Raw genomic sequence first — 16151 nt, forward strand, 5'->3', positions numbered from 1 at the left:
TTTAAAGTCGCAAAAAGATTGTTCTAATAACAGACATGTATCACAAGTTCATGTACAAGTTTTAACTCATTACTGTGACCGAAATATCAGTCAATTTTGCTTTGACATAGATTCAGTGAATCTACAGCTACACATTTTAGTGATTTGTGTTCATTTGCCATTTATATAAAGTCAGAATTTTTATTAAAATGTATCTTTTTTATCTTTTATTTAAAAACTTTACAAATATTTGCATATAACAATATCAACTGCACAACATACATATTACGTATAATTTTAAGCAAACATTGCTTTCATTATGACAGGCTAAATTTTGTATAATGCATGTTAATTGAAATGAACTTTACCTGAAGAAATTTGTTTAATATATTCAAGTTGTTGCCTCATTACTATTGTCATATTTTATCGAATTTTCCTTTCAGAAAAGGTACAAGTAACATTAAAAGACAGGGAGGAAAAAATGCCGTTTGACATTTACAATAAAGAGTTTCAAAATTGGTTAAAAGGTGTGTTTGGACTAAACACAACAAGAACTGCATTATGTGAATGTATTTCAGATAAACTAGATAACGTTTTAAGCAATAATTCAAATGAGGAGCTATATCAATATTTTTTGTGTTTAAAAGCAAACAATATATCACTGTTAAATACGAAATCAAAAGGTTCAACAGATAAAAGATGGGAATGTGAACATGAAAGTTGTAGGGACATTATGCGTTATTTTATTGACAACCATAAACAAGGACATAAATTGAAATACACATGGGCGCCGCTAGGAAAGTCAGAAAATCATGGCACAGCAGGTGGTGGCTATCATTGCAAAGAGTTAAAGTGGAATGTTATCAAGCTATATATGCACATTGAAAACGAAGATGTTATGAAACAATGTACCAGTTTAGACAATCTCGATATCACGCATGTTATCAAAATCATGAGAAATTGTAAACTTATATCTACGAATGACTTAGATGAACCATTGGATGAGGTAACTTGCTCTTATATTAAAACCTTCGATTAAGTTATATGAAATATTCCCTTATTACGAGTACGAAAATTAAACAGACATATCACATCCATTTTTGTCCAATAAAACGAATGAAACAATAATTGATTAGTGTTTAGTAATCCATTCTCAGCCAATTCAAGATTACAATTTACTCATCTAAATACTTTACCGGCATACTAACTAGGCAAAATATTACAGGTTTTAGCATCAAGAAATAAGTTCATGCACTCACCAGACAATACGATGACTGATAGCGAAACTTCCAATACAATACAATGTACAAGAAAGCTTCTGGATTGCCTCGATATAGCCGAGAAAACGTATTATAAGAATGCTGCGCAAGAACTGCATGACGTAAGTAATATCTGAAGAGTATGTCAATATTACATTCTAACATGACTCGTGATTTTGTCACATGAAGAAAAAAATGTAGTTGCTAAACTGGTACTCTATGTACAACGTGTATATGTGGCTATAGTTTTATACAGCCATAAATGGAGCGCCATGACTAACTGAACATGAGCGCAGATAATAATAGATTTAAATATATCATACACGGATGCAAAAAAATCAATATATGATGTTCAATTTCGTTAAACGACGCTATTGTGCCATTAAAATATGTTTGCTCTTGTTTATAATATGTCTATTTGTTGTTTCGTGATGCTAGTACGTAGTTAGGTGATGCAAAGTTATCATTATATGATGATGATTTTCCGTTACATGATGTCAGTTCATTTGTATACGAAGCTTGCGTAACATGATATAATCCACGGGCTATTTTCATGATATTTAGTGGTATATCATCATTACATGATGTATATTATTCATTTAAGAATATCCTGTATGTACTATACGTTGGCTCACAATAGTTGTACGGTGCTGGGTATCAATTATATCGTATTTCTGAATGGTAAAGTAGTCTTGGTATATGGTGATGTTGTCTCTATAAATGGTGATGGTATTTTGATATATGGTTCTATCATTAAAACTGTTCCCTCGCAATATAAAATACTCATTTTATTATCAGAAAGTACTGGTTATGTTTTTTGAAAACCGCTTAAGATGGCTGTGATAAATTGTGAATTAAACTGCATCCTACACCTTTAAATAGTCAATGTATTTCTTTGTGCTGTATGTTTAGAAAAGTGTCACAAATGGATGTTTTTGTTTACATTTTTCATTGTTTTTTCTTCTTAAAGGTAGAATTAAATAAAAAGGTTACTTTTTCATTTTCGTGAAATATTGTATAAATCACTTAAACATGATGAAATTCAATATATTTCACTCGCCGTTCCAGCTCGTGGAAATATGTGGAATTTAATCATGTTTTGTGAAAATACGAGGGACGGTCAGAAAATATCCGGACTTTTCATGCTCCTCTCTCTTTCCACGTGCAGCTATATACATACACAATATATAAATGGTGAAAACTACATTCATTCGGCAATAACGTGGTCAATTTATTTTCAATGATAGTTGTGTTTACACAGTATTTTGCCCTCTGATATATGATAGGTGTTTCGTCTATCATGGATTCTTTGTTAGAGGAACAACGCTCTGTAATAAAGTTTCTGGTTGCAGAAGGTGAAAAGCCCTGCCACATCTTTCAGGGGCTTAAAAATATTTTTCTGATAAATGTGTATCACGTTCAACCTTCTACAACTGGGTTTCTCAGTTTTGTGAAGGCAGAACAAGTGTTTGTGACAGGCCTAGGACTGGGCGGCCAACTGAGGCGGTGACCCCAACAATGGTAGCAAATGTTAAAATCGTCGAGTAACTTTGGAGGAGGTACCTAACAAATTTAGCAGCGTTAAGGCATCGGCACACAAGATTTTACACGAACACCTAGGCATGAGCAAGGTAAGTGCCAGGTGGGTGCCTAGTCCGCAGATCAAAGGGCAACCAGAGTAACCAATGCAAAAGAACATTAAAGTCGTTTTAACCGTGAAGGAGATAAGTTTTTGAACCGCATTATCACTGGAGCTGAGATGTGGGTTCATTATTCCGAACCTGAGACAAAAGCTTAGTCAAAGCAGTGGAAACGAGCTGCTTCCCCACCTTCTTAAAATTTTAAGCTGTCTCCTTCGGCAGGCAAAGTCATGCTTGTTGCCTTTCGGGATTCACAAGGAATGATACTTACTCATTTCATGCCAAAAGGTCAAACTGTCACCGCCAAGTACTATTCTGAAGTAATTCTGAAAAATCTCAGAGAAACGCTGAAGCAAATGCGTCCCAGGTTAGCACAGAAAAATGTCCTCCTTCTTCACGATAACGCCCCCTCCCATACCACCGCAGCTACAGTGGAGGTCATCAACTCTTACAAATGGCAATTGTTGTCTCACCATCCTTATAGCCCAGACCTCGCCCCCTGTGACTTTTATTTGTTTCCAAAACTGAACAAAATGCTTGCTGGAAAGAAATATAAGAGCAGGGCGGCTTTGATATCTGCTGTTACACAGAACCTAAAACATAGGTCTAAGTCATGGTTCACAGCGGGAATACAAAAGCTCCCACGAAGATGGCAAAAGTGCGTGGACTTAGGCTGAGAATATTTTGAAAAAGAGTAGAAAGATTTTTTTTAAATGTTGAATGGTTTTCGGGAACGAGTCAAAAGTCCGGATATTTTCTTACTTCCCCTCGTATAATCCGTATTTCATTCAAACGAAAAATATACACTTAATATTAAATGACACAATCTAAATAACGATGAATCAAAAAAGGAGTCTGTTTGAAGAAAGGAGGTTAATCTATAGAATATTTCTATATTGTCTATATTCAAACCGCCCAGCTATTCGAAGTCGATTCTTCCTCACTACAATTTTAGATAGATTACGTTAATTTGCCCTCTTTCTGTCTTTTATTTAAAGTTCTCTTTAATTATATTTAATTCTTAAAAAAAAGCCTTGTATTGTTGATTTTTTATCCCCCGCCAAAAGGCGGCGGGGGATATAGAAATAAGTCTCCGTCCGTATGTATGTCCGTCCTTCCTTTATTCCGTCCGTCCGTCCTTCCGTCCCACATTTTTGTCCGGAGCATATCTCAAAAGTATTTGAGGTCTCAACTCGAAACGTAATAGGTGGCTAGATCATATTAATGCGGATTGCAGTGCACAACATGAACAACATATATTATTAATATCTTTCAGTAAATTCCAAAATCGTTACTGTGAATGTAGAATCTCGCTTTTATCGGTATTGTCCTTTGTTATTTTTCATACTTAATTTTTCACCTGAGTGGAGCATAACTCAAAAAGTCTTTGAGATGTCAACATAAAACTTCATAGTTAGGTAGATCTTATTGAGGAGGAATGCTGTGCGCAAGAATGATAACTCTATCCATTATAATTTTTGAGCATATCTCAAACAGTATTTGAGGTATCAACTTGAAACTTCAAAGGTGTAAAGATCATATTGAGGAGGAGTGCATTGCACAAGAATGATAACTCTACCTTGCATATTTTTGAGTTATTGCCCTCTGTTATTCTTCATAGTTAATTTTTAACCTAAGTGGAGCATAGCTCAAAAGGTCTTTGAGATATCAACATGAAACTTCATAGTCAGGGAGATCTTATTGAGGACTTATGCTATGCGCAAGAATGATTACTCTACCTTTTATAAATTTAGAGTAATTGCCTTTTTTCATATTTTTTGTCCGAATCATATCTCAAAAAGTATCAACAAGAAACTTTATAGGTTGATATATCTCACTCAGGAGGTGTGCATTGCACTAGAGTAATAACTCTACCCTTCATAATTTTTAGTTATTGCCCTTTGTTATTTTTCATACTTTATTTTTTACCTGAGTGGAGCATATCTCAAAAAGTCTTTAAGATGTCAACATGAAACTTCATAGGTGGATTTATTTTATTTAAGAGAAATGCTGCGCGCAAGAAAGATAACTCTACCCTTTAAAATATTTGAGTTATTGCCCTTTGTAATTTGTGAGTTTGCCCTTTGTCTGTCGAGTACGGACCCCGGACATGTCAACAGTCATGTCCTTAAAGAGTTAATTTTGAAGCACAAAGTGGTGATAATTTGCTTCCATGCAATTTCCACGGAGTATTAGCCAGAGATATGAATTTTTAGCCGAAAGTAGGTCACTGTACGGCGGTCAATGAGAACCTAAATGTACAGTAACCTGTGACAATAGGAAAGGTTAGCCCTGAAAAGGGCTGGGCTGTTTGTGCCAGGAAAAGGCCTACCGTTCAAACCGTCTAACCGTGCTAGGGGCTCACGCACCCTAGAACACCGTCCTCGTCGACCCAAACGCCTACTTTGTAGGGCCACTCCCCTCGGCATTAGTCAGGACACCGGCAGCTGGTCCGCAGTTGTTGACGAAGTAGCGGTTCCGTATTTAACCCCCACGGAGGCTTCAGTTTAAGTTGTCTACCAGTATACCACACTTGCAAATAATTATATATATATTATGCAAATAAAACAATTTTCAAACATCGAAGAATATGTAAAATGTGTACTGCAAATATTTGTGCACATTATATTTAATTACTAAATTACATGCATTCATTTCTTATTGGAAAATTTGACTTAGAATTTATTGAAAATACATTTCAAATTACCTCCCTTTATTTACATGAAATGTTAAATTGTGCAATATCTTTATAAATAATGCTAATTAGAACTCACAATATTGACAAATCTTAATTTGAGCATCATATTTATGAAATAAAACCATAAAAAATTGTGTTACAGGATCTTTAACTAAAATCTTGTCAAAATTGCTGATTATGTTAAAACTATGAAAGGTATCAAAATTAAACATTTGAATACTTGTTGATCATGCCATTAGCACGGGGGAGGAAATGTTACACGAAGGATGGAGTTCTTATGATAAATAGTTCAGGAGTTCTTGTGATAACTGTCACGGAGTTCGTCGGAAAACATCTTGATATACTTCGAAAACACTCGTCAAAAACGGTTATTTTCATCGTTCAAAAATGGGTTTTAGGTGCTAAATTAAACTTGTCTTACATCTTGTATTATGTGTCAAAAACTAATTCACAGGCCATTTTTCATCACCTCTTGCTTCAAATCTGGTAGTTTTGAGTAAAATTTCCAAATTACAATTTGCAATTGTTGGTATACCATAATTGTAAAAAAGATTAAAAAAAATAGGGAATGACACGTTAACAAAAAAGATCTCATTTAACAACTAATAGGATTTTCTTACAAAGTAAAGCTAATTTTGTCAATTTAATATGATCTTTACTGTTCATTAGTTCATTCAATTTATAGGTATTTGAGTGACAATAATAATATTGCCTCAACATTTTTGTTCTAATTTCTTTAAAAGTATCACATTCAAGCAAATAATGAAATCAATCACCAATTATATTTTTATTACAATGAGTACACGTTCTTAGATTTCTTTCAATGCCAAGATGGCGGTCCTTTTCTATAGGGAGATGGTGATTTGTAGTTCTAAATTTGCAAAAATATTTCATAAGCTCAACAGGTAGTTCGTCTAAATATTCCCTTTTTAAACATTCGATAAACTAAACATTTAGGAGATGCATCAACTGTGTTGTACCATTCATTCAAAAACAAATCATTATATTTGGTTTTAACAAATTCTTGAACTTTATCAAATTACTAACATTCTGATTTATAAAATACTCAGCAAGTCCCAAATCACCAAGAGTGTTCTTGACAAAGTTTATCCATGGAAACTTACATTTATTGTGAGAATGTAATGCTACAGCAGTATTGTAGACTATTTTACACATTTTGTCACCTCTAAATGACAAATGTTTTGACCCGTAGCAAAGCACTCTTGAGTGAATTTGTATAGAAATAGGCTTTATCCCTAATTCACCATAAATCATACAGTTCGGTGTAGATTGTTTAAGATCCAGTATAAGTTTGTAATATTTAAGTTAAAACTTCAATATTTTCATACCCCCACGTTTCACACCCATACATTAATATAGGAGCTATCATTGAATCAAACAAATGCAGTTGAGCAGATATTGATAATCCAATTTTTTGTGATTTAAGAATAACTAAGAACATAGCTTTCCTTGCCTGTTCAACTGATTTGGACTTAGACTTTGAAAAAATGCCATTATAGCTTAACAAATTCCCAAGGTATTGGTATTCATTAACAACCTCAAGTTGATTACCATTATAGAAAAAAGGAAATGCATTAGATTTTCTTAATAAAATAACCTTTGGTAAAAATTACAGGTATAAAATTAAAGCTATGCATATAGATGCTCATATATGCATGTCTATATATTGAAACAGAGAAAGGATAAGATCATGAAGTTATAAATTTTAAACGCTTGATATATATGCAGTTAGCTGTTATATAGTAAAGTCTAAGGGAAAGTTAAAAGAGGGACAGTATTTGTTACTGTAATTTATGATTTTGTTTACTTTTGTATACATTATAGTTTTCTGGCTACTAGATTTTGATTTCCACCCAAGTGCCAATATTAATAGGATTTGATATTTATTGAATAGAAACTGAAAAGTTAAATGTTATGTGAATCAGAGCTGCATCAGTACTAAGGGTGTAGTACTTAAGTACAAGTACCAGTACTTGGCAAATTATGCAGTACCATTACCAGTACCAGTACTAGATTTTAGCTCGGTACTGCAGTACCAGTACTTTTTTGGTGAAGTAATTAAGTATCAGTACCATTACTTTTATATATTCATCAAAGTTTGAATAAATACAGTGTCAAACAAATGATTGCAAATATTATTCAGCAAAGAAATAAAATCATAATTTACTTTAAAGGTAACATAACATATTTACAACTATATAGTTTTAACATACTTTTTACAAATAATATTTACAACATATATTCATGTCATATCTAATTGTTTAGTAACCAGTCAACTGTGTAAATACAATGCAAACATCTTTCATTTAAAACACAACAGTCTTTTGTTGCCTTTCACACCTTCACACCTCTGTTCAATTTATACCAAAGTAAATAATAACTTTTTATGGTGCTAACAATATCATTTTCTTCACTTGAAATGGGATTATTTAGAATAGAAGAAAATAATTAGTGTTTATTTTGCTACTTTACTAGTAAATACAAAGTAATAAAAGATTTTAATAAGGATATTTTAGGGTAAAGAGTTATTGAATCTGTTTATCTTAATTTAATTTTTACTTAAAAGTCTTTGGTGCTTTTTATGATGAATACTATGTTACCATTTGAAGGAATATTGCAGCAAATTATCTTTAGATTTGATAATATAGTTAATGTAATTTACAGCTTTATTTTATGAGAAAAATTGATGCTTTTTTTAATTTTATCAAAATCAAAAGTACTGGGTAATGCAGTAGCAGTACCACTTTTTAAGACAGCAATGCAGTACCAGTACCAGTAGTAGCAAAATTTTGTAAGAGTAATTCAGTATCAGTACCAGTACTTGCAAAATCGCTGCAGTATGTACTGCAGTACCAGTACCAGTAATGCAGCTCTGATGTGAATACATGTATATCTTTGTATATATGGATATGATGAGACTTAAAATATTTCTGTATTTAAAGACTTACAGTTATGACATTTTTATTAAAGGGATGAGACGTGCATTTAAATTTATAAATGATAATACATGTATTGATCAGTCTACAGGTTAAAGGTTTATACCCAGTGTTAGCTGGCTAATAATATTTGCTATAATAGAGTTAAAGGAATATTGTTAAGGGTGACTTAGCCTGGATGTTGTGGTTTATCTTCTGAACTTGTGAGATTTGGCGGGTTACATAATGACCTATCCAGAATTGAGGTTAAATTAGTGTCCATTACTAATGATGGCTGGGTCCATGGTGCAATTCCACCGGACGTTGCATGGCGATATAGATATATATTCCACACTCTCTGTGCTAGTAGGTCAGTACTGATCTCTTCAGGGTAGAAAATGTCCTTAAACTTGGATCAAGCAATATAATTTATAAAGTCTCAAAAAATCATATTCTGAAATGTTATTTAAATTTTTTGTCTAACATGTGCATATTTTGAAAAGGACAGCTCCTATCTTATCCTTTTGTAATGGAGGGACACCCGTCTCAACCTCCAAGTCTCAAAACAGAGTAAACCTGACTACAGACTTTTCATAGAGTAAATTGTTGCTTCCACTTGAATAAATTTGTGCACTTAATTTTATAGTGGGTGATTTGTGCCACATTAAAAACCGGCAACGTACAAAAAGTAACAGGGCGCCAGATGAAAACATGTAAATATCACAAAATAGTTCTTTATCTGTACCAAAAAATTTAGATATTGTACATGTATTAGTACAGTTATGTTCACTTTTAAATTGAACTGTTATAAACAATGGCACAACCAATAACTGTCTAAGCCCTTTTTTGTAACAATAATTATACAATATATACATTGTTATTTTAATTAAGACTATGGTTTTGTAAGTTTTTCTTTTTCTTACTTGTTTAATTAAGAATTAATCTACCTGTTAATTAAAATATTTTTAATTATATGTCACGGTTAAGAACTGTTCACTATTTAGGGGAGAAAATGTATAAGCGGCTCAATCGCTTCAGTCGCGGTACATAATTCTGTGGATCACAGGTTCGAGTTCTAGTCAAGCTAAAGGTTTTTCTGATTCTGTGACTGCATATAACTATGCTCTGTTAACATTCGAGAAATTCGAGGACACAAATCAATTTAGTGGGGAAATATGTTATGGATAAGAACTGTTCATTATTACTGATATAATGTGTAACCGGGTTCATTTTAGGTCCTCTTTTATGGCTGATATATGTTAATGGCATGGCTGCAACCCTAAGCAATAAGCTTTTATTACATGTATATGCTAATGACTCATGTATCCTTGTATCTGGTAAAATAAATCTGAAGAAATTATCTCTTATGGCATGAGTCTTATTAGTGATTGGTTAATTGACTTTAAATTGTCTTTGCATCTTGGCAAGACAGAGTCTATTCTGTTTGGTTCAAGTTTCAACTTAAACAGGGTCCTAGCCTCCAGGTCACATGTATTGGTACTGATATAAAGTACACATCGTTTGTTAAGTATTTAGGTGAAAGACTTGATCAAATGTTTTTGGGCTTTACATTTATACTTTTCTTGTTCATACATTATATAATTTAACTAAGAATATACTGACAGTGGGATGTCCCCAACCGCATCTGTTAAATAACATCCCTTTGGTCACCACTCGACTTTTATCAAAATGAATGCTATATAATGAAACTAGTTGTCAGAAGGTTGTTGACCTTCATATTGCTGTACGAGATTTGTTTTATGGAATTTCAATTGAATGCATTTGGTATTGAAAACCAGACAACATTATTTAGCACAAAAGATAATTTGAACATGCAATTTAATTGTATAAATGATTATAAAATAAGCAAGGGTATTAATTGTACTGATAATATTTGCCCACATACTTTGAGATGTCTTTTAGATTATATAAAAAGATGTTCATAAAAAGAGTGAGATTTCGATTTTTAAACGTCGACAAAATATCAGACTATTTCAAACGGACTTGTACCAGCAGAAAAGGGATTTTTACCTTATAAAATTATATCCAGTCCTGCAATTTTAAGCCTAAGGCTTATGCAAATTTCAAGATATGAGATAAAAAGACCATTGCAGTTGATTTTCGGATTAAGTTTAAAATGTCGTAAAAATAAAAGGGTATCTCAACTAAACATTTAATCACCAATCAAGAGATCCAACTCACAGATGACATCCGAAAAGATAAAAAAGTGTTCCGACTGCTTCGGCTGTTCCCGCTGTCTGACTAAGGTCATGATATATCAACAAAGGCAACATAAATTAAGTAGTTTTATTTCTATTATCCGTTTCTTCCATGTTCGTCATCTTATATAATCATAAAATTACATCTCACATACGCTAAGGCTGCACGTTTTGAATTTTATTCAGATTTTTTTTCCTTTTAAAAATGTTATTGTTAAAAAACTTACGAATTTTTTGAGCAGCGTAATGACGTAACTAAACCGCCAACTAAAAAATGATTTTTTTTAAATTACTATAGGTTTATCTACCAGCTATTCCACAATTTAAATATCCATGTATACGTAATTTTAAAAATCTTTTTAAAAAAATTTGATAAAATTTGCTTAAAATTGTGCTATTAATATTTAAAATTTCATTATTCTTTGTTTATTTCATAAGCGACTAGGGGGTGTAAATGGGACAGAAAAATATAAAACGGCGGAAATTTTAAAAAAATAGCTTTTTTAGGTCGGAATAATATTAGTCTGTGGTTTTTATACGAAACAATACACAGCCTTAGTGGTCAATAATTGTGCATCAAAACCATGAAAGCTCCAAACCGGTTTTAAGTAAGCGAAACATTTCACTATGACTGATATAATGTCTTAAGCAAATAAATGTACAAATTTCACAGTGACTTAAGTTGATGTTAGGAGTTCTTTATTTCAAAGAACATGTGTCTATCTTTTACAATGTTTTTAAAACATTTTGATTTAAGATTTCTTTTTCTTTAGCTTTCAGAGAACGATTTTGTTTTAAGATATCAGTCAGAGGAATGTAAAAGAATCCTAGCAGATGTGAAAGATGCAAAACACCTTGCTGATGAATTATATAGTGCTATTAAGGAGGACAATCTATCGGCCAAGAGTCAGAGTAAACGTTTACAAGATACGCTTGAAAGAACAGCTGGCTTATGGGTACGTTTTTCAGTTACATAATTTATTTTTGATACAACAGGAGATAGTAAACAGAAATTCCAAAGCGACACAATTGAATATATTGAAGGCTCAGTTAGATTGAGCTGTTTATTGACGGTACTAGTGAGTGAAAGTAGGAATTCATTGCTTATCATAGACTGGTAACAAAATCTTTTATCGTTTTATATCTGCAGATATATTCATTCGACAGTTATCTTCAAACTTTAAATATGTCGCTTAAGTGCAATTCCATTAAAGGAGATATATGTTTCACCAGTAAGTAATGAGCAAAACCAAATAAAATGGAATTTTGAAAGGAATTAAGGGTTGTAAAGCCTGCATATCATAGAAACTGTTAAAAGCAAAGTTAAAAAAGCAAGCCACATATTATAAGGGTTCTGTTATAGTTTTAAAAGAAAACTGGAAACCATGCAAATAGAAAAAGGCAACACAGAGAAAACAATAATGTCGTTCTAAACGATGTGCAAGGATCGGAAATATAACATCTCTGTTTGAATGGACGGTAGTATTTACGGTTTCCACACGACATAAACGATCTATTGTATCTATTAATTTCATTCTTAACATTTCATTTTTACAGGCATTAACGCTTTTACTTTAAACTGAAATATAAATGGCGATGGGAATATTCTTTTCCTTGAGGAAATGCAAAATGTTGGTTACTTTGACAAACTGTTTGGAATTGGTTAATTCGTGTGAATAGTCATTCCTTTTTTATTTAAATCTTAAATATTACATACATGTATGTGGTTTTCTTTACAAAAGCGAATTCTTAAATATTAAGTAGAAAATGTAACAACTATAACTCTTTAAACTATATTAAATTCATTGTTTCTATTTCATTTTAAAGTGTAGAGTAGAATATGTTTATGGATAAAATCTGATGCAATAAGTCTGAAATTCAAAATTATATGATGCATTATTTTGCAAAAAATTGTACATGTATTTTGCATGCACTTTCAGAGTACAAGTACATCAAGCACAAAATTGGAAATGAAGCCCGTTGATTCAAAGAATATCAAAAAGAATTCCTTAGGCAAAAAAAATTGATTCAATAAATTTGGATCAAAAGGAATGCGATAAAAAACAGCGCCGAATATAAAGAAATGGAAGACCTAAAGAAAGGACAGAACAAGACGTTCAAAGAAGTTTATAGTATGTTACGACATAAATTTATCAAAAACTTTGAATGCGTTAAAAGGGTAATGTCGTCTTTAAATTGACAAAACTGTTTCAGTTTAAGTAAACATTTTTGATAGTATTTTTATATTTAAATAGCTCATAACATACTTAGACACGATGCAACGCCAACAGAAAAGTAGCATACATTTTTATGAATGCCGTTTTTTTTCCCTCATTTCGACAGGAAACAAATGCATAAGTGGAGCCAGAGGAAATGGTTGATGAAAATTTAAAAATTTAGAAAAGAAAAAGGGAAACACTCAAAATTTTAAGACAACATAATTTTTTCTAAAACGAAAAATAAAAAACAAAATAACACTTTAAAAAAAAAATCTTTGAATTTTTAAAAATTTTTAGGGGGAATTTACAAAAAACCCCCTCTAAAAATTTCTATACCCCTTTTAAGGGTTTCATTTAGGTATTAGCGTTACCCAAAGTCGTCCCTTAAAGTTGCCAAAATGAAGACTGTGGGTAAAATTTTTATGTAATTGGGCGGACCCCGCTTTATTTAAATTCCCAAGGGCCCCTTTACCCTTTCCTTTGACTGATGACCTAAAAAAATTTTGGGGTCATCTACTTATTGACTAACCTTTCCCTGCCAAATTGAAGACTAATTTGGGGCGAAGGATTCTTTAAATTATTTGGGGGGAAAAGTTTCTTATTCAAGGCCCCCGGGCCTAGAAACCCTTTACCGTGAAATCAAAAAAAAATATGGGTCAAAAAACTTATTTTTGAAATTACCGCCCTGCAAAAAAAATTTAAAAAAAGTTTTGTCAAGAATTTTAGATTGGGCGGGGCAATATTTTTTTTTTTTTTTTTTTTTTCCAAAAAAAAGGCCCCCTTTTACCCTTTACCTTTTAATGGTGGAACCCCCAAATCAATAGGGCATTTACTAAAAAAGCCTAACCCGAACCCAAAATTTTGAAGGGCTGTGGGTTTAAAAAGGGGTCTTTAATTTTTTGGGCGCACATAATCCTTTCTTGTAAAGGGTTTTTTGACCTTGAACCCTTTTAACCTCCAAAATCAAAAAAGGGGCCCTTTACTAATCAGGGGAAAAAAAATTTAAGCCCAAAAAAAATTGGGGAAAAGTAAAGGGCAAAGGGAAAAAAAAGGGGAAAAACTTCCCATTAAAAAAAACATTTTTATGTTTCAACTTTTTTTTTATAAAAAAAAAAGAAAAATTCAAAAAATGAAAAAACTTTAACCCTTTAAAAAGCCAAAAATTTTAAAATCTTTTGAAAAAAAAAAGCGATAATCTAGCCCAAAAATTTCTCAATGTTTAAAATTTAAAATTTTTGATCTACCCTTTTGGTTTTAAAAAAAAAACTTAAAATTTAAAATTTTTTAAAATTCTTTTGACTCTAGGTCAAATTATTGTTTGAAAATTAAAATTCCTCAAGTTGAAAACTAAAAAAAAAATTTTTACTAAAAAAAATTTGGCCAAAAAAAACTTCAAAATAATTAAATTCGACAAACGAAAACCCCAAAAGGGGGCATAAAAAAATAAAAATGCTGAAAACCCAAAATTCTTGCAAAAAATTTCAAAGGCCTAAAAAATTAAAAAAAAAAAATTTGAACTTTTGCAAAGAAAAAGTTGCAAAAAATTTATTTCCCCAAGACAAGGCAAAAAGCAAAAACAAAAAAATCTAAAAAAAATTCCAAAAGGTAAAAAGCTTTTACATGAAAGTTGAAACAAAAAAATTTTTTTCCTGTAAAATTTTGTTTTCTAAAATAAGCACTCAATAACAAAAAACCAAAATAATTTAAAAGGTTTTTATTAAATCAAAACAAAAAAAAACCCAAAAAATTTTTGCACACCTACACCCTGTGACAAAAAATTCCCATAAAATTTTTAAAAAAGACTTTAAAAAGGAAAATTAAAAAATTTTTTAAAAATTAGCAAAGACAACCCAAAAAGAAAATTTTCAAAAAATTTTAAAAATTAAAAATTTTAAAACAAAAACTCTAAAAACAATAGAAAAACACAAGCGAACCCGTAAAACAAAAAACAAAAATTAAAATCTGAAAAAACATTCTGAAAAAATTTTATGGGCCCCTAAAGCCAAAATCAAATCTTTTGAGGCTAGAAATGAAACAGAAAGTTGAAACATTTCCAAAAATTTTTACTAAAGTCAAAAAGACAAAACTCCTCACAAAACCAAGGTGCAAAACTTCAATTTGCTGAAGCAACATTCCTGTAAGGGGTTTTTATTGATCTTAGGTCAACAAAAATACCCTTTGAGTTACATCGGAAAGCAAGTTAAAACTACAAAAATAGTCAAGGGGCTTAACTCTTAAAATAAAAAAATCAACTGAAAATACCCAGGTTCACAACTTACACAAGACTTGAATCAACTTCCGTTAAGTTTCATGATTCATGGTCTAATCTTTTAGTGCTCGTGCACTAAAATGAGGACCCGGACGGACAGAAAGGGTAATTCTAACCCCCCCCCCCACTTTAATGTAGAGGGAAAACAAAAAAAAAACAGTAATTAAAACAAATATTTTCTAAAAACTAGAATTGTATGTGAATATTACTTTATCTTATTTTCTTTAAAATGTACTTTTATAATAGATTTTTTACAATAGAATATTTACAACAAGCGCAAGTTTGGGTGACGATTTTTATGAAAGCAATGAGGAAATTGAATGTAAAAGCTTTCACCTCATCATTTGCAAATTTCAGTTGGTCTCGACCGAAAATGTAGAATCAAATACTAACAAAAGCAACAATAAATCTAAAACAAAATATCGCTCTGAATTAAATTGGCTTGCACATGTATAGATATTCGTTTAATGTTCAATTAATTCCGGCATTTTGGGCTCGAGAAAAACTTTGATTTAAATCTAAAGTTATTTTAAAAATCAAACTTTTGTTCTTCATACATCAGATTTATTGATAGGACTTTAAAAATTTGAAAGCACGTCTATATTACAAATGAGTCTTATTATTTTGGGGGAATTTTAATTATTGATTTTTTAATGAATATTGAAACGGTTTGTGATTGCCATTACATTTATGTAATTTTTAATTTAACGAATTTTACTTTTAACGTTGGAGCTAAGTGTCGAATAATGCTCAATATTGTAAATTTTTCTTTTCTCTTAAAATGACTTTTTTTCTAACAAATTTCAAAAGCACAGAATTTTTTGTCTTTGGATTTTTTTTAATAATAAATTTTATTAAATTTGTAATTAATGGATCTTTATTCTTGACGACTGTTTTGATGGACAAAGTATAACTATATGATTGTTTAGTAA

At 31.4% G+C, this 16151-nt stretch overlaps 1 protein-coding gene across 1 annotated transcript; it reads left to right on the top strand.

The window, feature by feature from the left end:
- Positions 1-426: 426 nt before the first annotated feature.
- On the top strand, positions 427-12758 carry LOC132713529 (uncharacterized). The gene is made up of 4 exons (XM_060696171.1): positions 427-985; positions 1205-1360; positions 11505-11687; positions 12672-12758. The coding sequence occupies exons 1-4, from the start codon at positions 461-463 to the stop codon at positions 12756-12758; spliced, it is 951 nt and encodes a 316-aa protein (XP_060552154.1). The 5' UTR covers positions 427-460.
- Positions 12759-16151: the final 3393 nt, after the last annotated feature.

The sequence above is a fragment of the Ruditapes philippinarum genome, unplaced genomic scaffold (genome assembly GCF_026571515.1).
Source record: "Ruditapes philippinarum isolate M1 unplaced genomic scaffold, ASM2657151v2 ctg1238_1_1_1_1, whole genome shotgun sequence".
In the NCBI taxonomy this organism is placed as follows: Eukaryota; Metazoa; Mollusca; class Bivalvia; order Venerida; family Veneridae; genus Ruditapes; species Ruditapes philippinarum.